A 25,460-nucleotide genomic window follows, 5' to 3' on the forward strand; every position below is an offset into this window, starting at 1 on the left:
TTGAACTACTGTACCCAATTTGGAGTTGGTCCATTTTATGCTGGCTCCACCTCCACAGCCCTGGTAGGAACTGGCCCTCTCAGGGATTGCGTAACATTGTTATGTCTGGCGATCCCTGCGGCCAATCAGCATTGGCTTCACTCTCTCCTCCTTCTGACAAATCAATACATTCAAAGGAAGTGATGATAAAAGCCGTAGCTCTAGCTTAAGCCAGATGTCAAATTACTTACATAAGAGAGTGAAGCTAGTGCTGATTGGCAGCAAGGATTGTTATGTCACGCAAGCCCTGTGGAAGCCAGTGCTGACATCAGTGGAATGGCACAGGAGGGAGCGGAGTATAGGTGTTATTTTACTGTGAAGAAACATGGGGATTTAGAAAGTTGTGCAAGTAGTGGACAACCCCTTTAAAACAGCATAAGGCGCTTGATAATGCGTCAACTAAGTGTCCCATGAATGCTGGAGTGATCTACACAGCCAGAAAACAGGGGTCCTGGACATTTTTCTGAATTATTTATGAGACTAAATAATTAGGTACAGCAGCTGGATACGCACCCTCACTTCTTACCTGCTCCAACTAATTGTGAGAGAAAGCTGCTCCGGCTAAATTTGAGGATATTTAGCTAGTTAAATAGATTAATCACCCAGCCCTACTTATAACATGCTTGGGCTTTAGTTATGCTTGGGAGTGGCTTTAATTTACACCTGTTTTTTCTCTTTAGGATACTCACCTTACCAGTCTTCTCTGTCAATGCTGCCCAGGTTCCTCGCTGGTCGGTCTCTCTACATCCTACTGTAGTTGTAAAACAGCTGCATCCAGCAAACAAAGTAAGAATTCTTAGCTTAAGGGGGACCGGTCACCAGATTGTACAATGTAAATGGCGTACATTCCTAAATCGATCTCTCAGACCTGATGAGGATACTTTATTTAGTTGGATAATTCTTTATGAGAGTCTAAGTCAGTCTCCATCAACATGGTCATATTGACAGCTCCTTCCTGCTGAGACCTCGCACTGCTCAGTACAAGCTGCAGCTGTTACTCAGGCTGTGTCGCTGGAGATGGAGTTCAATTTTCAATAAAGGATTATACATTCTGAAATGGATTCTCACAGTATATACAGCATCCTTAACAGGTCTAAGACTTATTCAATGCTATGCAATTAACATTGTAGAATATGGCAACATATCTGCTATAAAAAGCCAATATTTTTTTTTTTTTTAAATTTCAAAATCTTTCTGGGGAGGGCTGTTCTTTTGCAAACACACTCGGCCATCCTGCATGATAGTACACTGGAGTGCATGTATATTATGGCAGCTACAACAAAAAGGGGTACCATCAAGAAAAGATGAACTGCAGCCCTTTCTCTCAGGGAGTGGATGGAGAGCTGCAAACACCATCTAATATGTGTGTCTAAAGTTTTTTTCAGCCTCATCTAGACCTCCAACTAATGTAGATATTTAAAGGGTATGTACACTTTTTATGCAATTGTTTACAGTTTGGCTTGTAGAGCATGCATGTAACTACAGCACAGGCGGCTTACAGCTGATTTTGTCCTCATTCTGTCAGATGATCTCTACAGCTAATCTCAGACTTCTCTTGTACATAATGTAAGCTCAAAATCTATTTGTTTTAAATTTATTTTTGATTTGCATCAATTAGCTTTATATCATCTATCACCTCTCTAATTTTCATAAACGAAACAAAATGCATATTTTACCCAGTACACATATTTGTACGATAGCACTGATACTTCCAGGTAATCCCTGGCCCATGTTTTGTAATACTCCTAAAAGCCCAGATACACCTGAGAGCACAATCTTATAAAAATTCACTTCTCAACTTGGAAAAGCATTCCAGTAAGCCAGTAAACGCTCCCATAAAGAGAAATACCTCTAGACTCCCTCCATTCACAGGAAAATTTGGCTCAGCTGAGCGCTCCTGTGTTCTTAATGAGAGAGCAGTGACAATCTCTGGTAGCAGCTTGTCTCCAAGGAAAATAAAAGGATCAGCCAATGAAATTCAGTAGGCCGAATCCTTCCCTTCCCTGCCACTATCTATTGAAGGAGAGTTGGAAAACCATATATATGAGATATATATATATAGATAGATATATATATATATATATATATATATATATATATATATACACATATATATATATATATATATATATATATACACATATACATACATACATACATACATACACACACATCTCATATCTATCTATATATATCTCAGACCGTTTAAGCATCTCCAATTAGACAAGCAGGATCTCTCCCTGACATCATGTAGAGTGATTGAATAACAGCATGAAAACTATAGTAGGAAAGCCTTTTACTACTTGCAGCTATTTTTTCAGTCTTGTGATGTAAAATAAGTTACCTGCACATACTGGGCCACGGGACTGAACACTGGCGGCTGTTGAACGTATGGCTCAGGGACATTAGTGTTCCACATGCTGGGATAGTGAAGCATAGGATTGCTAATGACTACAGGTCTGGGCTCTATATAGGTGCCTGAAAGTATACAGAAATCAAACAATTAATTGCCTTCTCATTAAACCAACATTCAACAAAACAAGCAAAAATATACGTACACACATTCTGCTTCCGTATAGCCGGTCCAAGCTTCAGCTTTTTCCCATGGAAGCAGATCTGGGACTAAAGTTAAAAGAGTAGTCGCTTAAAATGTGTAGTGTAAATATACAGAGACATGCTGCCCTCACTAAACACGTTAAAGTCTGTTCACATGGACCGACCGGCGGCATGATACGACCACTGATCGGTTAACTTTTATGGATCAGTGGTTGTTTAAATGTCTGTTTACACAAATCGTATACATCCAGAAGAGGTGAGAGCTGCTGCGCCCTCACTTCCTCCGGGTCTGAAGGCAGCGCTGATTGTCCGCAGGGATCGCTGGTGCAGACACAGGTGGAATAGCGCCAGCACCAGACGTGAGTATAGGTGTTATTATTTTAAAGGGGAAAACATAAGGATTGAGAAAGGGTTGTCAGAGTGGTGTACAACACCTTTAACCTCGTTACCCTCAAGGATGGTTTGCACGTTAATGACCAGGCCATTTTTTACAACTCTGACCACTGTCACTTTATGAGGTAATTACTCTGGAACGCTTCAATGGATCCCGCTGATTCGGAGATTGTTTTTTTGTGACATATTGTACTTCATGATAGTGGTAAAGTTTTTTCGATAACTCTTGCGTTTATTTGTGAAAAAAAAAACGAAAATTTGGCGAAAATTTTTCAATTTTAAAAATTTGAATTTTCATGCCCTTAAATCAGAGAGATATCTCACACAAAATAGTTAACATTTCCCACATGTCTACTTTACATCAGCACAATTTTGGAACCAAATTTTTTTTAGGGACCGCATCACATTTGAAGTGACTTTGAGGGGCCTTTATGACAGAGAATAACCAAACGTGACACCATTATAAAAACTGCACCCGTCAAGGTACTCAAAACCACATTCAAGAACTTTATTAACCAATCAGGTGCTTCACAGGAGTTTTTCGAATGTAGAAGAAAAAAAATTAATATTTAACTTTTTTCACAAAAATGTTACTTTAGACCCCAATTTTTTTATTTTTGCAAGGGTAACAGGAAAAAATGGACCCCAAAATTTGTTGTGCAATTTCTCCTGAGCACGCCAATACCCCATATGTGGGGACAAACCACTGTTTGGGCGCAAGGCAGGGCTCGGAAGGGAAGGAGCGCCATTTGACTTTTTGAATGTAAAATTTGCTTGAATAATTAGCGGACGCCATGTTGCGTTTGGAGAGCCCCTGATGTGCCCAAACAGTGGAATCCCCCACAAGTGACACCATATTGGAAACTAGACCCCTCAGGGAATGTATGTAGATGTGTGGTGAGCACCTTGAACCCCCAGGTGCTTCACAAAAGTTTAAACCATTGAGCCGTAAAAATAAAATTTTTACATTTTTGGAACAAAAATGCTTTTCAGCCTCCAATTTTGCATTTTCATGAAGGTAATAGGAGAAATTGCACCATGCAATTTGTTGTGCAATTCCTCTTGAGCACGCCGATACCCCATATACTGGGGAAAACCACAGTTTGGGCGCACGGCAGAGCTCGGAAGAGAAGGAGCGCCATTTGACTTTTTGAAGGTAAAATTTGCTTGAATAATTTGCGGGCGCCATGTTGCTTTTGGAGAGCCCCTGATTGCCTAAACAGTGGAAACACCCCACAAGTGACCCCATTTTGGAAACTAGCCCCCTCAAGGATTTTATCAAGGGGTATAGTGAACATTTTGAACCCAGAGGTACAACACAGAATTTGATAACATTAGGTTATCATATTGAATAAGTTGTCAGTCTTGAGCGCAAGTGCTCGCTACTTGAGTTTGCATCGGGTACTCCAGTATGCACCATGTATCGTGGGTGCTCAAGTGACATGCTCGAGTCCCCTTCCCGGCATGTTTCACAGTTATTAGACACCCTATAAAAAACAATATGCAGGGATCGCTCGTGCATGGCAGGCAATCCCCGCAAGTTTTTTTTTGTTGTATAACAGCTGCAAAACATATGGGGCGGAGACTCAAGCATGTCACTCGAGCACCCGGTATACTCGGTGCATACCCGAACACCCGATGCAAACTCAAGTAGCGAGCACTTACGCTTAAAATTAGTCGCCATATTGTCGTCATTTTTTTCTTTACTTTTGAAAAAATCCCAACCCTAACCCTAGAGTTTATTTTATACGCCGTTCTTCGTGCGGTATAAGTGATTAGACCGCTTTATTCTTTGGGTCAGTGCGATTACAGAGATACCAGATTCATATCGGGTTTTTATTATTGACAGCTGTCACACACTAAAAGACTTTTTTTTTGCTTTGATCGCAGCATTGAGGGGGTTAATGTGAAGGGAGCGGTGCAGGACCGCTCCTGCACATAGTTACAGCTGACACCCGGTACTATCAGCTGACACCCGGCAGCGATCACCCCCCACCACTTCTGTGCGGGCGCGATCGCCATATGACCTAATAGTACGTCATTGGTCCAATCGGTCCAGGTCACCATGACGTACTATTAGGTCACACGTCAGAAAGGGGATAAGCCAAGCAAGTTCACTGCCCTCCTGCGATTAAGGGTGAACGATGGGTTACCATTGCAGCCAGGAGCCTGCTGAATGCCCTTAATGCCACCATACTGGTTCTCCTCTATAGCTCAGCCACTGAGCTTCAAAAGGAGAGCTGTGTATACTAAAATTCCCCAAAACCCCACCGTGTCTTTAGTGAATGAAATATCTACTTTCTAACAAGCTCCTTTTCTTGGCTTAGTGATTGCTGAATAACCATAAATCAATTTTAAAACTGCCCTCACGATATACTAATTAGTGGGTTACCAGTCACGGGGGTATTGATGTCACCAAATTAATTCTCACACTAATCAGGTCATAACACCCCTGTAGGAGCTAGTAACATTATCTGCAAAAACGAGATCCCCTCCAGCTCTTTGCAAATCTCATGCATATGAGTGACGTATCCCCCCCCCCCCCTCCCCTGGGCTCTTGCAGTGGGCCGCTGAAGCTCCGCAGGGTGCACCCAGCTTCACTGCCAGTGAGGAAGATCATCACACGCACATATACAGGATTTACACAAGATACAATATTAATATATTTAAAACTAAAACAGTCGTATTAGTCCAGACTGACTTTTTTCAAGTCATATCTGGAATGAGGACAGGCTGTACATGGCATCAGGGAAGCTTACTGATGAAATACTGTATCTCAGTCACAAACTAAAGCTAAGCTTACTTACATCTATTATCTTCTGAACATCAACATCATCATAATAGGACACAAAACCATATCTAAAAAAAAAAAACAAAAAACAAACAAAACAATCAAGTAACAATTAGGTACACAGAAAGCAAAAAGAAAACGCCATGTCAGGATTGAGATACGATGGCACCCTGCTCACACCTAAACGAGAAAGTAACACGCACCAGATCTTCAAAGCATAACTTTATTAAGTATTTAAATACAAAACGAGAAAGAAGAGAGACAATTAAAAACAGACACATTATTAAATAATAATAAATAATAATAATAAGGGACATCTCTGATCCAAGTACCAAATGGAGACCAGTATCAGAAGGCGACTGTTACTAGATTCCCCAATAGCCATCCTTGTGGGTTATCATGGTTTGCACCCTGGATGTCCTGCCAGCTCTCCCTTTGTGCCTATAGACCAGTGATGGCAAACCTATGCCATGTGTGCACACAGAGGCCTCCTGTTGTGCATGTGCTCCATCTCCTCAGCAGTAGCATCGCTGCCACTCCTCTGCCCACATGCCACCCCCCTCATCACTAGTGCTGCCGTAACTCTTCTCTGCACGCGCAATCCCATCAGACTGCGCGTGCTGAGGAGGGTGAGGAATGGCGGCGATGCTAGCGATGAGGAGATGGCACGCATGCCCACAGGAAGGACTGTGTTCTATGAAGAGACCAGAGCAGATGGGGAAGGGGCAGAGGTAAGTTAATTATTTTTTTTTACGTGGGGCCCACTACACTGTATGGGGGGGGGGGGGTGCTACGTGGTGCCCACTACAATGTGTGGGGGACTTTTTGTGCCCATTATACTGTATGGAGGGCTGTGTGGGGGATTACAGTTGGAGAATCATACTATGATGGAGTCACCATTCTTTGTTGGGGAAATTGAGGGAGGGGGTACAGTAGGGTCATCATACTGTTCGTGTGGAGGAATTCACTCTGGGGGTATCATACTGTGTTTGGGGGCACTTTCCTTTGCATCATAATTTATTCAAGGTTTGATATCCTTTGTTATTTTGTTATTACATAGTTAAATTAGGCCATATGCTTTTTACTGCTCTTACAGAACATTATTCCAATATAATTCCAAAAGTTAATAGTTTATATAAGGAAAAACTTCAATAGTAGACTTTTTTTTTAATTTATTTTTTTTTTTTAACAAATATCAAGGTTGGCCCGTGATTTTGTCCAAGCTTTTAATTTTGGCCCTATGTAAATTAGAGTTTGACATCCCTAGCTTAAAGGGTTATTCTCATCATGACAAAGGGTTACAATTGCAAAGAGGTTGTAAAAACAAACAACTTTGCAATTTTACTTTTGATTAAAAATCCTCTCCATTCTCAAGAACAGTCCTCCTCTGCAATCAGTGGCTAGTATCTTAGGCTTGGAGTGCAGTGCTTACAAGCTCTTTGCTATAGACCTATATAGCGCTCTAATGTAGGAGTTGTTTTTCTAAACTAAAACATCAGTATTCAGGTTAAATTGCTGTGTTGGCACTTTGCGATAAATAAGTGGGTTTTGGATTGCAGTTTGGGCACTCACTCTCTAAAAGCTCGCTACCACTGCTATAGACTATACTTCTTAATAGACAGAGCTCATCTGTGCCACATCTCTCACACACCTTCTGTGTGCCCCCCTCCACCTAGAAAGCACCATCCCAAAATTCTTATGCAACCTCAAGATGAATACACTGTGCACACAATTATTAGTCCAGTGAGTATTTTGACCATATCATAGTTTTTATGCAGATTTCCCAACTCCAAGCGGTATAAATTTGAATGCTTATTATATGAAGCAGATCAGGTGATGTGTATTTGTGTTACGAGGGAGGGTATGGAATAAGGATACAACAACTTTTATCAAGGTGTTCGGAATAATTAGCCAACTTGTGTTCCTCATGCAAAATTGGCCAAAAGAGATTTAACTGACCCTGAAAAGTCAAAAGTCTTACAGAAAGATGCAGCACTTTTGAAATTGCTGAGATATTGCGGTGTGATCATAGAACCATCAAAAGTCTTGTTGCAAATAGTCAACAGGGTCACAAAACATGTTGGGGATAAAAGAGGCACATTAACTGCCAAAGATTTAAAGAAGACCTATCACCTCCACACATATAATGGTAAATTACAGTAAGGAGACTGTAGATATAAATAAACATGAAATAATTTACCTTTGGAAGAATTACTTGAGTTATGAAATAGGATAATCAGTTTATGGGAGCCTCCATCTTGGGATTGGCAGCTCAGCGCGCTGTGTTCTGAGACACACCCCCAGAGGCTGGTTGCTAGGCAGCGCCTCTGGTCAGCAGTGCAGTGACCATAAGAGCTCAATTATCAAATGGTCATAACAGAAAGAGGGACAATGTATGTAACGTGGGCATATATATATATATGTGTGCGTGTATATATAGATAGATGGATGGATGGATAGAAAGATGGCCAGAGCTTTTTTATGTAACTGCACAATATGATTGGGTCTCTGTCTACATAATGCATGTATATGAAGTGCTCTCTCAAGAGAACGCTACATATACATGTATTATGTAGACCAGGGGTCTCAAACACGCGGCCCGCATGCGGCCCCTGAGGCTGCTTTATGCGGCCCGCAGGCACAGACCCCTTGAAGATCCCGACCTGGTCCAGGAGGAGCCGCCGACAGCAGCGCTGAATTGCCACACAGAGACTGTTTCCCAGCACTGCATTTCCAATGTCAGCCGCTGGCCAATCAGAGGCCAGCAGCTGATATCTGCGTGTCGGCGCAGCGAGTATGACGTCATTGCCATATGCAGATGTCAGCTGCTGGCCTCTGATTGGCCGGCGGCTGACATTGAAAATGCTGTGCTGGGAGACAGTCTCTGTGCGGCAATGCAGCGCTGCTGTCGGCAGCTCCTCCTGGACCAGGTCGGGATCGTCAAGGGGTCGGACTCTGTGGTGCCTGCGGGCCACATCTGCAGGAAGGCCGCCGAGGGAAGGGAGGACAGGTGAGAATCATCTTTTTTTTTTCTATTTTATGTGTGTGAAGAACAGCACAGGGGGCACATAGCCACAAGAGGGGACCTGGATGGGGCAGAGCCACAGGATGGGGACCTGGATGGGGCACAGAGCCTCAAGATGGGGACCTGGATGGGGCACAGAGCCTCAAGATGGGGACCTGGATGGGGCACAGAGCCTCAAGATGGGGACCTGGATGGGGCACAGAGCCTCAAGATGGGGACCTGGATGGGGCACAGAGCCTCAAGATGGGGACCTGGATGGGGCACAGAGCCTCAAGATGGGGACCTGGATGGGGCACAGAGCCTCAAGATGGGGACCTGGATGGGGCACAGAGCCTCAAGATGGGGACCTGGATGGGGCACAGAGCCTCAAGATGGGGACCTGGATGGGGCACAGAGCCTCAAGATGGGGACCTGGATGGGGCACAGAGCCTCAAGATGGGGACCTGGATGGGGCACAGAGCCTCAAGATGGGGACCTGGATGGGGCACAGAGCCTCAAGATGGGGACCTGGATGGGGCACAGAGCCTCAAGATGGGGACCTGGATGGGGCACAGAGCCACAACATGGGGACCTGGATGGGGCACAGAGCCACAACATGGGGACCTGGATGGGGCACATAGCCTCAAGATGTGGACCTGGATGGGGCACATAGCCTCAAGATGTGGACCTGGATGGGGCACATAGCCTCAAGATGTGGACCTGGATGGGGCACATAGCCTCAAGATGTGGACCTGGATGGGGCACATAGCCTCAAGATGTGGACCTGGATGGGGCACATAGCCTCAAGATGTGGACCTGGATGGGGCACATAGCCTCAAGATGTGGACCTGGATGGGGCACATAGCCTCAAGATGTGGACCTGGATGGGGCACATAGCCTCAAGATGTGGACCTGGATGGGGCACATAGCCTCAAGATGTGGACCTGGATGGGGCACATAGCCTCAAGATGTGGACCTGGATGGGGCACATAGCCTCAAGATGTGGACCTGGATGGGGCACATAGCCTCAAGATGGGGACCTGGATGGGGCACATAGCCTCAAGATGGGGACCTGGATGGGGCACATAGCCTCAAGATGGGGACCTGGATGGGGCACATAGCCACAAGATGGGGACCTGGATGGGGCACATAGCCACAAGATGGGGACCTGGATGGGGCACATAGCCACAAGATGGGGACCTGGATGGGGCACATAGCCACAGGATGGGGACCTGGATGGGGCACATTAGTACAAGATGGGCGCCAGGATGGGGAACGTTGCCACAGGATGGGGACCTGGATGGGGCACAGAGCCACAAGATGGGGACCTCGATGGGGCACAGAGCCACAAGATGGGGACCTGGATGGGGCACAGAGCCACAAGATGGGGACCTGGATGGGGCACAGAGCCACAAGATGGGGACCTGGATGGGGAACGCTGCCACAGGATGGGGACCTGGATGGGGCACATAGCCACAGGATGGGGACCTGGATGGGGCACATTAGTACAAGATGGGGACTTGGATGGGGAACATTACTACAAGATGTTTTCCATTATTACTATATGATGCTAATTGTAAGACAATATTACTGTATGTGGCCAATTGGGGGAAATAAAATTGTAAAAAAAATAAAAAATAAAATAAAGCATGAAAAAATATTGGGCACTAAAAATGGTGTTTTATATGTAAACTAAAGTAAACACAAAAAAGTGCACGTTTATTATCGCCACATCCATAACGACCCAAGCCATAAAAAATAAACACGGCAAAAATGTTCAAAAGGTGTATACAAAAAAAATGGTATCACTAAAAATGTCACATTGAACAAAGAATGCGGCCCCCCAAATTCAAATTTTTTCCATGTGCGGCCCATATACCCAGCAGAGTTTGAGACCCCTGATGTAGACAGAGAGACCCAACCATATTATGCAGTTACATAAACTGCTATCGCCAGCTCTCTAGCCATCTATAATATAACCGGGGATGCGCGTCTCTGTCTGAAGCCTTTATAGACTGCGCATGCGTGACGCGCAGTCTGGCTCCAGACAGAAGCAGGCATCCAGCCATTACAGGAAAGAGGAGTGTATGGTGCCGGAGATCACGGTATGAGTAGACACCGATACTTACCTGACCGGGAGGAGTGTTGCCGCGGCGCCTCTCTTCGCCGGAGACCGGGGCAGGAGTGAGGCGCCGGATCTGCGCATGCACATAGCGCTATCCGGCGCCATTTTACTGAAGACACATTTGCAGTGTCTTCAGCAAAATGGCGCCGGACAGCGTGGTGCTCCGGCGCCGCACTCCTCCCAGTCTCCGGCAGAACAGGACACAGCGCTGGAGCACAGGGAAGAAAGGCGAGTATAAAAGTGTTTATTTTTTGTATGTGTGTACAGCTTGAAAGGGATGAGGGGTGCCACGCATACCAGGATTGGGGGTGAGGGGTGCCACGCATACCAGGATAGGATGGTGGAGACAGGATGGGGGCAGCGCAAATACCAGGAGGGGGGCAGCAGATACCAGCATGGGAGACCATATACCAATAATAATGCTCGCTACCCGGGTGTAGAATGGGTTCAATAGCTAGTCTATATATACACACGCATAACACAAGTGAGACAGTCGCCCTGCAGTTGGTTGCAGAAGAGCTCTTTGTTTGGCATTACACACAACTTCTTGAATCTGTCTCACTCTAGGACAAAGGGGCTACCTCCCTCCTGCTAATTGACACCCAGGTCTAGGTGTTTAAATACTTTTGTTTGTAGCAACGTGGTGCCGGTGACATTTACATGTTTCCTTGTGAAGGCTTGGAGCTTCTACAGTCTGCTTACTTCCTCCCTGGTGCTAGTACGACGTTTGGTGTAATCTCTCTTAAGTTGGTTCAAGCTAAGTTACTCTTCCCCATGTGTGTCTCCCTTGTTGTCTTTAGTTGCTAGTGGGGACTGACTAGTGCTAAAATCGCCTTCCCTATCCAGGGCCTAGAGCTAGGGAAATACAGGGTTTAGGTTCCTGTGCGGCGATTGGTGAGGAACCACTATAGGGATGATAGGGCAGTCAGGGTGATATCAGATCAGCCTAGGAGGTCTCCACTCTCCCTTACCCTAGCGTCTGTGCTCCCTTCCCTTTGTGTTGCACTTAATTCTTTCCCACACCTTGCGTGACATTTATATGCACACACACATATATGCATATTATATATTAAGGCATTTTTATAACTTACTGCAAAGTCAAACGTTTACATACATTTCATTAGTATTTGGTACCATTGCCCTTAAACTGAATGACTTGTGTCAAACGTTTGGGATATCCTTCCACAAGCTTCTCACAATACTTGGTCGGAATTTGGGCCCATTCTTCCTGACAAAACTGGTGTAACTGATACGGGTTTGGAGGTAGCCTTGCTCGCACCTGCCTTTTCAGCTTTGCCCAGAAGTTTTCAATAGGATTGAGATCAGGACTTTGTGATGACCACTCGAAAACATTGACTCCAAAGACATACTGATAGGGAATTTAGATTGTGAGCCCCAGTGGGGACAGTGCCGATAATGTCTGTAAATTTTCTGAATTGTAAAGCGCTGCGGAATATGTTGGCGCTATATAAATAAAAACATTATTATTATTATTGACTTTGTTATCCTTAAGCCACTTTGTTACCATTTTGGCAGTATGCTTCGGGTCATTGTCCATTTGGACAACCCATTTCCACCCAAGCTTTAACTTCCTGGCTGATGTTTTGAGATACTGCTTCAGTATTGCCACAATCTTCTTTTCTCATGATGCCATCTATTTTGTGAAGTGCACCAGTCCCTCCTGCAGCTAAACAACCCCACAACATGATGCTGCCACCCCCATGTTTCACAGTTGGGATGGTGTTCTTGGGCTTCCAAGCTTCTCCCTTTTTCCTCCAAACGTAACGATGGTCATTATGCCCAAAAGGTTAAATTTTAGCTTCATCAGACCCCAGGACATGTCTCCAAAAATTAAGGTCTTTGTTCCTGTGTGCATTTGCAAACATTAATCTGGATTTTTTGTGTTTCTTTTGGAGTAATGGCTTCTTCCTGACAGAGTGGCCTTTCAGCCTATGTTGATACAGTACTCATTTCACTGTGGATACTGACACAATCTTACCAGCTTTCCTTGGGTTGATATGCACATGTCGGACCAAAGCACGTTCATCTCTGGGACACATAACCAGTCTCCTTCCTGAGTGGTATGATGGCTGGACATTTCCATCTGGTTTGTACTTGCTTACGTTTGTACAGATGAACGAGGCACCTTCAGGTATCTTGAAATTGTACCGAATGATGGGCTAAACTTGTGCAAGTCCACAATTCTCTTCCTAATATCTTGGCTGATTTCTTTACACTTTCCCATGATGCTACACAAAGAAGCAGTGTGTTTCAGGTGTGCATTAAAATACATCTACAGGTGTGTCTCTAACTCAGATGTTGCTAAAGAAAAAAAAAAAAAACTATCAGAAGCTTCCAAACACATGACATCATCACATGGGCAGTCCAGAATTGTTTAACGGCATAGTAATCTTAGTGTATGTAAACATTTGACTTTGCAGTAAGTAATAAAATGCCTTAAAACATTTGTTCTCTCATTCTAGCATTTGGCAAATATTAAAAATTATGGTAATCCTAATTGACCTAAAACGGGAAAGGTTTATTCTGATTTCATGTCAGATATTGAGAAAAACATGCATGTGTCTTTTTATATAGTGTATGTAAACTTCTGGTTTCAACTGTATCTACACACACACACACCTACACACTGCATATATGTTTACTTACAGTTCTCAAATGCACCATATATTCATGCATGCACTTATCACATATGCAGACATTTCACACATGTATACACACAATTACACATATATTGACCATATGAAATAAATAACCCTCTTTTCTGGCACATATCTTTTCAGCATTTAGTTTCTGTTGCTGGCAAAATCTTTCTCCTATCAAGGTGCTTATAGTGACAGTGGGGGAGAGGCACAATCACTACTCCAGCAGGCTTCAGTGCTGGATAGTGTGAGCAAGGTAAACAGTAGGTAAAGGAGGAAACACAAGCAGTCTCCAGCTCACTGCCTGGTAGTTATGGAGCACACACCCACAGCTGTAATCTGGACTGAACACATCCAAGTTCAGTCACAGTGCCTGGGCCGCAGACTGACAGACTGTCATGCACTGCATCATGGGAGAGAGTCATCAGCACAGCAGAGAGGCCTGGGAATTCCCCTCCCTGGCCTGGAGGCGGCTCAGTTGAGTCCAGGATTGTGCCAAGAAAAATCATTTTTCTCCCACTTGGTATATGACTTGTGTATCAGTTTTTGTCAAATTAAAATGTTATTACATCTGCATTTAATTTAAAGAATAAAAAAAAAAATTTAAAGATAGGTCCTCTTTAAGAATCAAAACATGAAGCGACCAGGAAGCCATTATCCTCCAGTGCTGTCATATTCCACAACGGCAACCTCCCGGAGGGTCCAGAAGTACAAGGTGTTCAGTGCTCAGAGACATGGCCGAGGTAAGGAAAGCTGAAACCCGACCACCACTGAGCCAAACACAGAAGATAAAACAAAGACTGGGCCAAGAAATATCCGAAGGTTTTATGGACTGATGAGATGAGAATGACTCTTGATGGACCAAATGGATGGGCCCATAGCTACATCAGTTATGAGACTTCCACTCAGACTCCAGCAAGGTTGAGGTGGGATACTGATATAGGTTGGTATTAATAAAGATGAGCTAGTTGGTCCTTTTTGGGTTGAAGATTAATTCAAAATCAGCTCCCAAAACTGATGCCAGTTTTTAGAAGACACTTATTTCAATCAGTGGTCCAGGAAAAAGTCTGCATTTTTCAAGAAAACCATGATTTTTATGCAGGGCAACATTCCATCGCATACATGGAAGTCTCCCCTGCTTGGGTGGCAGCAAAAGTCTTAAAAATTAAAGAATAATGACATGCTCCTTTCCTCACCAACACCCTATTGAGAACTTGTGGGCCCTTCTTAAATGGATGATTTACGTTGTAGGAAACAGTACACCTCTCTGAACAATGTCTGGGAGGCTGTGGTTGGTGCTGCCCAAAAAATTAATCGTTAACAGATTAAGAAACTGACAGACTCCATGTGGCAGGATATGGCTGTCATTGGAAAGAAGGGTGACTATACTGAGCAATGAAATTTTATTTTAAGTGTCAGAATTGTATCTTTATACATTTTGAGTAGTTTATTATTCTCTCTTTGAGGCTATGTGCCCACGATGCAGAAATGCTCAGGATTTTTCCTGAGCGTTTCTACATCTCCCTGGCAGAAAAAACGCATGTGGATTGTACATGTGTTTTTCCTGCCAGGGACAAGCGGATGTGAAGCGTTCTTCACATGCATTTCTGCATGCGGGTTGACAAGCGCTTTCCAAGCGATTTTAGCATCACTTGGAAAGTGCTTGACAACTTGGTCACACTATATAAATCCATGCAAACAGCATGGATTTATATAGTGTGACCGAGAGAATGTCAAAAAATAAATATATACTTGCCCTCCGATGGCCCGCGTTGTCTTGCTTCACCGTCCCGGCTGCCGGCAGCGGTGAATTGAAGGACCGGCTGATGTCAGCGCAGGTCATTCATTCCATCGCAAAGTGCCGGGAAGCAAGGAGGAGCGCAGCGCGGGCCGCCAGAAGGTAAGTATATATTTATTTTTTATTTTATTCTTTTTTTACAGCTTTTTTAATGGTACCTGGGTGTGGATGAGACTCTCCTCTCCTCTACACCCAGGTACCATCCGCACATTAGAATGCGCCAATTACGCAAGTACAGATGCAGTCTTGCGGAATTGGCGCGTTCTAATGCAAGTCAATGGCGGCGAAAACGCAGCGCTTCCGCAAAATAATTGGTAGTGCTGCGTTTTTTTCCCGCAATGATAATCCGCAGCGGAAATTTCCGCAGCATGTGCACAGCACATACGGATTATCATTGGGGGACATGGCAGGTCTTCTACCATGCGTTTTTTAAGTGTTTCTGCAGCGGAATTGAAGCTGCGGAAACGCTTACAAAAAAGCATCGTGGGCACACAGCCTTATGGATGAAAATAAAAAACTGAGATGGGAACATTTTCATTTTTCATTTAGTTGAATAATAATTCTACACATGTACATATTCTTCTTCTTTCTTAAATATTTAGGGCTCCAGTTTATTACCCTTTTGGATTAACCTGACAGAAGAGTTGTTCAATCATAAAATTAATTACCAAAAGCACAAAATGGCCTAATAATTGTACACAGTGTAATGTGCTGCAGTTTCTCCTTCCAAATATTCCTCTGACCTGACCTAGCTTGTGCCATCTTGACACTCTCCTGTACTCAGTAACGTTACAGACATGACACCACACAATTATTGGATTCTGAGAATACACAAAAATACTCAATTTTTGTTCTTTCGTGTATGCCAAATAAACAAGTCCCTTTTTCTCATGTGAAAAAAACTGGAAAGATTATTTGGTGTGCTGGATCAGATTCTCATTCATGTATGGTTACAAGTCAATTTTTTACAATTTACGTTTTATTGATGGCCGCTTCGAAGAGTCCACTAGCATTCATCATTAAAAAATGAACAGCACATGAATGTAACACGTATGGAAGCAGTGAGCTGCCCCATTTATTTTTCCAGTCCCATTTACATTTGAATCAAACTAAACTGATCCCTCCTTTTTTGTGTGGATCAATGACATGTGAAAAAACCCACAAAAAGACAATCCGTCAAAAAGACACCAGTAGTAGACATAAGCGAAATTTGAACATGTGAATGGAACTTTGAATTTGGAGAAACTAACAAGAAAAGAATTTGGAAAAAATAAAAGTAGCACCAACTAAATTAGGACAAATCAGTCCTTTCTACACACTATTTTAAATAAACTCACCCCTTGGATACACCACTCCGGTCTGTAATTATTTTTACTTCTTTCACAACGCCAAATCTAGAGAAGTATTCTTTAATTTCAATTTCATCCATCTACAAATAAAAACAAGTAGTAAACCTATATAGCAAAGGTGTGGCATGTGTTGTGCAAGTAGTAGTATTATTTATCATGAGATACTTATATAGTGCTATCATATTCCGCTGCGCTTTACAGACATTATCGGCACTGTCCCCACTGGGCTCACAATCTACATTCCCTATCAGTATGTCTTTGGAGTGTGGGAGGAAACCGGAGAACCTGGGGGAAACTGATGCGAACACGGGGAGAACATACAAACTCCTTGCAGATGTTGTCCTTGGTGGGATTTGAACTCGGGACCCCAGGGCTGCAAAGTAACAGTGCTAACCACTGAGCCACCGTGCCGTAGACAATTAGTGCAAATCACATCCCTAAAGGCACAAACACAATTAATAGTGGTGCACCATAACAAGCAATATAAACCAATGCACTGAAAGCCAGTATATAAAAAACCTGACATATAAAATAAATATTGAAAAGTGAGTCTCAGCTGAAAAAAATGCTATGGGCACCTTGGGAATATTGACAGTACATGGATTATAAAAAATGGTACTCAATGATATTGCCCTCCCATTGGTGTGGTACCACCCCAACATGCATTATTGCCATAAGGGGTGTGTCCAGATCTGGCCGAGTCTTTCAACGTCATCAGCCAAACAGATATTTCTCACTGATGCTCAAACTCACCCTTTGGGTGGTCTTCATCTTTTTTGCGACGTGATTTTGTATTGTCTGCACTATTATTGTCCTGTCACTCATTTCACGCACTTTTTGTTTATGTTGTATATATTTAGGGCATAATAGGGCCAGGGAGGGAAAGCCAACGAGTAGGGCCCCACATCACAATATTAGGGTGCCAACCTCTGCTGGAAGGCAGGGATAATATAGGAGACCATGGTAGGGCAAGACCCACTATATTCCCTTCTCTGTGACCCTAATTTTTCTGTGAAGCCCCTCCTTTTTACTAAAGTTTAAATAAAATGTTGTATCGAGTAGGAGGGTCTTTTTTTTTAGTTTATGATTGATGTCAGTTTTGTGACCCTTACTTATCCAGTCTGGTTTACACATATTCAAATACCTATTAAGGCCTTATTCAGACATCAATGATATTTTTCGCGCACTAAAAACTGTCAGTGTCTTAGATAAGTTTCATCAGAGTACGGTCAGTTTTTACCATCACAGTTTGGTTAGCGTTTCATCAGGTTTTCTCAGATAAAAACACACTGACGAAGGTTTATCAAGCTTCTTTTAACAGTCCGTGAAAAACAGACAGCACAAGGATCTGAGTTTTTTTTTTCAGGAATTAACCATAGACTTGCTTGGCGAGTTCGATCTGACAATCGGTTCAATATCTGTCAAGGCTCTTTGCTTTTATGCTGACAATTCGTGAGAGGTTAAAAAAAAAACAGACTACTGAACTACAATAGGTATGAGTGCCATCCATAAGCGCCTGACATCTGAATTAGCCCCATTGAAGCCTTTTTTCAAATTCTATGGAAGAGAACACTTCTGTAAGCTATGGGCACCAGTGCAATGCCAAAGAATTGCCCTCACACCCCTCTATAAAAGCATTTTCTCATACTGTCCACTGAGGGACACAGACAGGACCATGGGTTATAGCTGCTACTACTAGAAGGAAGACGCTAAGCAATTAATGAGATAGCAGAAGACCTTTCACAAATTGTGGAGACAGGTCACCAAAAACTTGGGCGCCAAATATGCCAATTCTGTTATCATTCAACTGGGCGTTTCATGTCGATCAGTACTGTGGGCGTGTTGTTTCAACCCACTAAGATGCTGCCAAATTAGAAAAAGGCAGAGTCATGCGGAGGAAAGGGTAGAAGTCCATAGTTCTGATCGAAATGAAATTCCCATAGAGCATGTCAGTCCGATGCCAGCGTGATAGAGCTAGACTTGATCAGTCTTAAAACGCTGACAGTAGTACTTACCCGCAGGAAATCTGCTGTCCTCAGATGCTCCAAGGACAAATCTCACTCATCTACTCCAATACGGACGCTGCTGTCCTTCTCCGCTCCAAGCACTCTACTAATGTGTGCTGTCAGCGTGGTCAAGTGAGACAATCACACTGCAATTTCATGTAATGCAACCATTTTAGAGCTCAGATTTTGATGCAGTATAAAACAGACAAGCTGCAATAAGTCACATGTCGTTTGCAAGCTACAATGAAATGAATCGCGTGTGATAGAAAATCCACGAAATTTAGAAATATCTGCGATGGTCATAGGTGGACACAATGTGACACCATAGGAAGTAACTAGATGAGGTGTCGCAATGAGTCACTGATTTCAGTGACAAGTGTTGCCATGTAGCCCCAGCTTTGGCCTCTTCCTGCTTGACTTACACCTCCTTTGCGTGAAGTCACACAGCATAGAGGCTGTCAGTCATGTATGTGGAGGCGGCGCTGGGCAGGGAATAGAGGTGGAGTGACATAGGCTTTAGATCTACCATAGCTTTCAGCCTCAGCTACAATTTAATTTAAATGCTGATTTCAAAGGAGGAACGGATGGGCCATGTAAAGGAATTACTGGACATAGCTTTGAAAAAGCCACACACAAATAGTATGGGGGATGAAATCCTGCTGATAGATTCCCTTTAACTAAGTAGTATCAACCGCCAAGTGGCAGCAGCTATAACACGATGAGAAAAATGCAGAGCTGTGGAGTCAGTGAGCCAATATCCCAACTCCTCTTTTTCTATCCTCTGACTCCAGCTTACACTCCTTTATAAATGAAAAGCTAGTAATTCCATATTTACTGTAGAAAAATTGTAATATCACTTTTCTGTTTACACTAACTCCAGACCGCTTTAAATTATCAGATAATTAAAAGTACTATAAAGAATTAAAGTGATTCTCCAGAACTTGAACATTGACCTAAACATCAGCCTGAATGGGATAGATTGCACTACTATCCACAGCTACAAGTCACTGAACCTCTACAAACAGCAAAAAAGACCCTTTATTGTAATGATTAATGGGGGTCCTGGAGGTCAGGCTCCTCAAATTCAAACAATCTTCTGCTTATTAAAATTTTTCGTTCTTGAGGTATTAAAATGTTTATCTTGTTTACAGCTGATTTCTTTAGAGACTGACCACAGCTGCAGAACATGCAGTGCTTACAAGCTCTTTTCTACTGAGCTAGTAAGCACTGTTTTGAAGATGGCCACGATCACTTGTGCGCACCATTGTCTCCTAATCCCAGCTTCAGCATAGTGGTTACAAACTAGACAGCAGCATAAGTCAGTGTCCTAGGAAACAAACTGAACAAAAAGGGTTACTATATCAAGAACAGCTGCAAATTTTTAGAATTAGTGTATTGCAAAAGTTTAATCCGACAACATCCATATACGAAGATGAGAATTATCCTTTAAATGGAATCTGTCAGTACGATCAAACTTTCTAAGCCGTCTATATGGGCATGTAAGTCATAGGAAGCTGAATATAATGACACCTTGATATCTGCGATCCAGTGTCTTATTCCACAGAAATCCATGTTTTTCTCATATGTAAATAAGCTACTCAGGGCTATGGGCAGGATATAGATCTCCAGAGCTTATTTTAAATGAAATGGGGCATTACTAGTGTGAGACATGGAAGTTACACAGGACAATAGACAAAACACATTTGCTGCAGCTCTCACAGCTCTGCTGTATTGCAACCCCATCTGCCTGTGAGCTGGAAGCTGAGAAGAACCTGCTGATGTGTCAGGTACAATCACACACAGCTCTGCAGTGAGATCAGGAGAGCAGTCATGATGCATTACACTTAACTCCCCTTTGATTGAAAAAAAGCTCTGGAGGCAGATTCTCAGGGAGACAGGTGTGGGGTGTGCTTATACTGCAATTTCTGAACTACTATACAAACCAATAAAGCACCTAAAAAGCCCAATCACTTTTCCATTCTGAACAAAGACGAGGCCCTGGTCTAAAGAGGGATGCATTTCCTAGTAACAAAAATATCAACATTTGAGTTCATGCCCAATATTTTAAAAGGCAACTGGACGTCTTCCCCGTGCATTGTGAACCTGAGCCGATCTGACACTGTCCAATCAGTGTAGAGGGACGGAATGACTTCAGCAGCGTGCTTTTGACAGAATCTCACAAACTTGCTATATCACACTGATCTGACAGCAGACAGGACAAAGAATACAGAATCAGGCAGTGATTTGCAATACTCCGTATGCAGGGCTGGAGCATCACTTCTGATAGGTGTCTGGATCTTCTATGCGTCCCCTCTATTGGCAGTATACTCTGCTCCTCAAATCCCTCTATGCAGGCCGCTATCAGAACGCTGTGGGATTTTGCGATATGCTGCAAGTCTCACAAATCATACTGCTGGCGTCACTGAACACGTCGATTGGACAACGTTAGAGTGGCTCAGATTCAAGTCATTGACACCTTTGCAGTACAGATGTTTAGTTGTCAATTTTTTGCATTCATATAAGGTACAAAAAGAAATGGTGGTGATCAAGATGGGAACAGCAGGACACAAACGGCAAAGAAAACAACTGCTCAGGATCAAGAAACTACATTAGAAATAAACATTAGACATAAAGTGACCAAGCCGTTTAATACCGTTTGATAACTAGACCAAAGCTAGGAACTAAAAACTACAGCACATACCCTAGCGTCAATTCCTCCAACAAAAACGGTGTTTGGCATTATTTTACCCTCAGGCAACACATAACCCTGGTGGTTTGCAGGTTGATCCTCTTCAGGGGAACTTTGACATCTGGACACAGACTAAAAATAGAAAAAAATAATAATTGCACGCAGAAACTTACTGCAATGATAAATACATCAATCTAATATCTACTACCTATCTAATACACGGGACTTATCTGAGTGCTATTCCCATTCTCATTTTGTGATGGCATGTCGCTGGGATGCGTCATCACTTTATCATCCTGCAAATGAAATGCCACAATGCTGATTTAGCACTGCGTTTCTTCACTGATCTGATTACTCCCTGCTTAGGTGCCGCAGCCATCTGCCTGTGCAGGGAGCCGTAGCATAGCCCTGTTCATGCAGGTGACGAGGGCTATGCTGCAGTTTTCTGCAGTCATGTGCATTTACACTAGCCAAATACTGTGAACAATTTCCTAAGAACCAGGGCTGTGGAGTCTGTCCATTTTGGTGGAGTCGGAATAAAATGGACCAACTCTGACAATAAATACTAAATTGGGTTCAGTAGTACAATGCAGTAGGTGCTGTCAATTTTTTCATAAGAATTTGGTAACGTTATAAGATGTCCTATAATTGTCTGTTCTGTTCCTGATCTAAGGATTTCGGCTTTTAGTTGAGATGAATCTGTGCTGCACTTTATGTACACGCTCAGTAGTGAGGCCGGGCTGTGGAGTCTGGAGTAAGGGAGATTGAGGAATCAGGGGTTTGGCTTACCAACTCCACAGCCCTGCTAAGAACGCTTGGTTTCCAAATATTTGGTCAGTGTAAACAAGCTGCTAATCACCAAATAAGAGCAAAACGCTAGTTTGCCAGGTGAATGGTTTGCAAAGTTTACTTAAAAAAAAAATCATTAAACAGGACATGTACTGCCGAGAACAGTGACAGTCAATGTGTACAATTTATTACTGATCGTTCGGTGCATATTGGAAGTGTGGTTGGACTGTAATGAGGCGCACCACTTTATAATATTCCCCCAATGTATCCCCCCGGGGCCCCTAAGACTTTGTAAATACCTTCCGTTGCAGATGAGTGTGAGTGGCGCTATCTGTGGCTGCTCACAGGCATCACATGACCCCGCGCTGATGTCATGACGAGTGAGGTGTGACTCAGCGCTGAAGTCCCCGCGGTGGCTGCTGGGTTGTGGGCGGCGTTACCCCCCGCATCCACCGCACGCTTTCCCAACGAATGGGGAGACAGAGCATGCGGTGCATGCCGGGTGTGACACGGGGGGGGGGGGGGGGTAACCCCATCCACAGCCTGGCATCCATCGTGGCACCAAGAAGACGAAGACCCCCAGCTGCTGCCAGCACTTGTTATGACATTAGCGGGTGTCAGAGCCGGAGATCATGTGATGCCTGTGAGCGGCCAGTGATAGCCCCGCTCACAGGCATTATCTGCAACGGAAGGTATTTACAAAAAGTCTTAGGGGCGCCGGGAGGATACATTGGAGAGGGTAAGCTAAAGTAGTGGACAACACCTTTAAATGACAACGCTGGCAAACTTACCCAATTGCCAACGGTCTAATAGCTACCAACGTCCAGTGTAAACAAGTGCTTAGAAGGGCACAAGTCACTAAGTCAGAGGGCTAGCCACAGGATCAGTGAGGGAGACAAAGATCAGACTGCTACTTATTATACATGTCACATTATAGTGACATGCCATCCCTTTTCAGCATAGTGTGATATGTGAGGCACCTGCATTCGAGGCTCTGTTCTGAGCTTCTGTTAACCTCCCTCAAGAGAAATGAAGCATACAGATCAATTCCTGCATCCCAGCGGATAGATCCTTTAGGATATCCCATATGAAAGATCCAGCAGTGTTGTAGCTTTCATTACAAACTGTAAAGCAGAATATGGTTGGACACAAGGCCAATTACAGCTATATATAGAATATATTCTGAGTAAAACTTGGGAGGCTACTGGTGGGTTGTGTTTGGCACCCACCTTGCCATCAAGCACAGTAAAATTAAATCAGGCGTGGCCACGCATGCTGATTATGATTTTATACAGAAATCTTTACATATAACCAAATCATATCAAGGGAAGCAGTGGAATCCGAAGAAATTAGGTCCAGCACCAAGGAAAAACAGGAGAAACTTGGAAAGCAAAAATCAGTAAGTACTTTGACAACTGGGAGGTCCTAGCATGAAGTTTTCATGCAGTGGCACTGACCAATGAGAGGACTGTACCAGAGCAGCCGCTTTTAGGAGATCTTGTGACAATACCCTCATCCCCACTCTCTCCTCAGGCAGCGGACAATGTGCCTGCAGACCATCACTGGCCACAGACTTATAGCTTGTCACTGTGCTTCCCGTGTTATATTCTCTGGTCAGCAAAGCGCTTACATTAGTCTCATTAGAACAGGAAGATGAAAATCACTTTTCTTATTTAGAAAATAGGCGACTGCTGCTGAGCCCCGTGATCACCAAAAAAAAAAAAGACTGTAGCCTCCCACCCAACCTCTTTGCACATTGCAGCGAGGAGGACTTCGCATTCATCAGTAATGGCATATGCATACTGCTCTATTCAAACTGTACGGGGATGCCAAGACAGATAAATGCTTCATCTGTTAGTCTCCACCAGCCCCTAAGTTACTGAACGGAGCAATGACACGCCTGAATAGGTGAAAGGGAAAAGGAGGAATTATCGTACAAAATATATTTATGCTAAAGTTGTCAAATGAAAGCAAGTACACGATTTACTTACTTGAGGTCACGTGCTGAGTAGTTTCTCATTTGCCTCTCTTAGAACATTGAGTGGCCACTCAGCACGTCACCCCCAAGTTTGTAAATCACATACTTGGTGTGACGTGACTGCTTGAGCCAGTTTGCAGAACCAAATCCCAACAGTTAGTATATTACACGATGTAAACACTAGGTAATTAATATAAGATAATTAGGGGTTTGGCACGCCTACTGATCAGCTTCTACATGCTCCAGCGGCAGCGCAGACCACTCCTTAATTACACATTTTATTAGCTGCTGCGGGGAATGCCGCTCTCTACACTGTTGGAACAATCCCTTTACAGCTTGAGATTGTGTTGTTCCTCTAAGATGATGCATGACTTGACAACTAGGTGTTAATGTTCCTTGTGAATGTGACCTGTACTTGCCCCCTAAGGCTAAGTGCCCATATGCAGAAATGCTGCAGATTTTTTGGCTGGGTGCCCACGTAGCGTTTTTCAAGCGTTTATGCTGTGGAATTTCCGCAGCGGAAACGCTTGTGAAACGCTAGGTAATCCGCACCCCATGGTCCCCAAGGGGATTCCGCATGTTCTATGCACATGCTGCGGATTTTTCCGCAGCGTTTATGCTGCGTACAAAAATCCGCAGCATGTCATTTAATTTTGCGGAAGCGCAGCGGAACTCCCGCCATTGACTTGCATTGAAACGCATAGAAATCGCGACTGTACATTTGTACAAGCGGCTTCTATGCGTCTCTATGTGCGGATGGTACCCAGTTCTGGAGGAGAGGAGACTCTCATCCAGACCTGGGTACCATTGTACCTGTAAAAAAAGAATAAAATAATAAAGTTTATACTCACCTTTCCGAAGGCTTTTCTCTGAATGCCGGCATCGCTTGAGGACCTGCGGTGACGTCACAGTCATGTGACCGCAGGCCCTTCACCGCTCTGTCTCGCGATATGCCGGCAGCCGGGAACCAGACAGGAATAAGTGCTGCTGCACACACCGGGGCCTCGGGGGTGAGTATAGCTTTATTTGTTTTAATTTTTACGGTTCACACTGTATAAATCCATGCCGTTTGCATGGATTTATATAGTGTGACCTAGTTGTCAAGCACTTTCCAAGTGATGCTATCGCCTGGAAAGCGCTTGCCAATCTGCATGCGGAAACGCATGTGAATCCGCATGTATTCTGCAGGAAAAACACATGCACAATCTGCATGCGTTTTTTCTGCCAGGGAGATGCAGAAATGTTGCAGAAATGTTCTGCTTCATTTCTGCATCGTGGGCACA

General features: G+C 43.7%; 1 protein-coding gene across 1 annotated transcript in view; it reads right to left on the reverse strand.

Annotated features, from left to right (window-relative positions):
- Positions 1–25,460, reverse strand: part of DAZL (deleted in azoospermia like) — a 138,106-nt gene that overhangs the window by 31,792 nt on the left and 80,854 nt on the right. Inside the window, exons 2-6 of the mRNA XM_073676575.1 lie at positions 21,423–21,542; positions 16,704–16,795; positions 5,796–5,847; positions 2,598–2,661; positions 2,384–2,517 (exon numbers count right to left, since the gene is read on the reverse strand). Coding sequence (XP_073532676.1) covers positions 2,384–2,517; positions 2,598–2,661; positions 5,796–5,847; positions 16,704–16,795; positions 21,423–21,461 — 381 coding nt within the window. The 5' untranslated portion in view covers positions 21,462–21,542. The remainder of the gene's footprint in view (positions 1–2,383; positions 2,518–2,597; positions 2,662–5,795; positions 5,848–16,703; positions 16,796–21,422; positions 21,543–25,460) is intronic.

Source organism: Phyllobates terribilis, unplaced genomic scaffold (assembly GCF_046119375.1).
Source record: "Phyllobates terribilis strain yellow unplaced genomic scaffold, ASM4611937v1 Scaffold_4__5_contigs__length_816908805, whole genome shotgun sequence".
NCBI lineage: Eukaryota > Metazoa > Chordata > Amphibia > Anura > Dendrobatidae > Phyllobates > Phyllobates terribilis.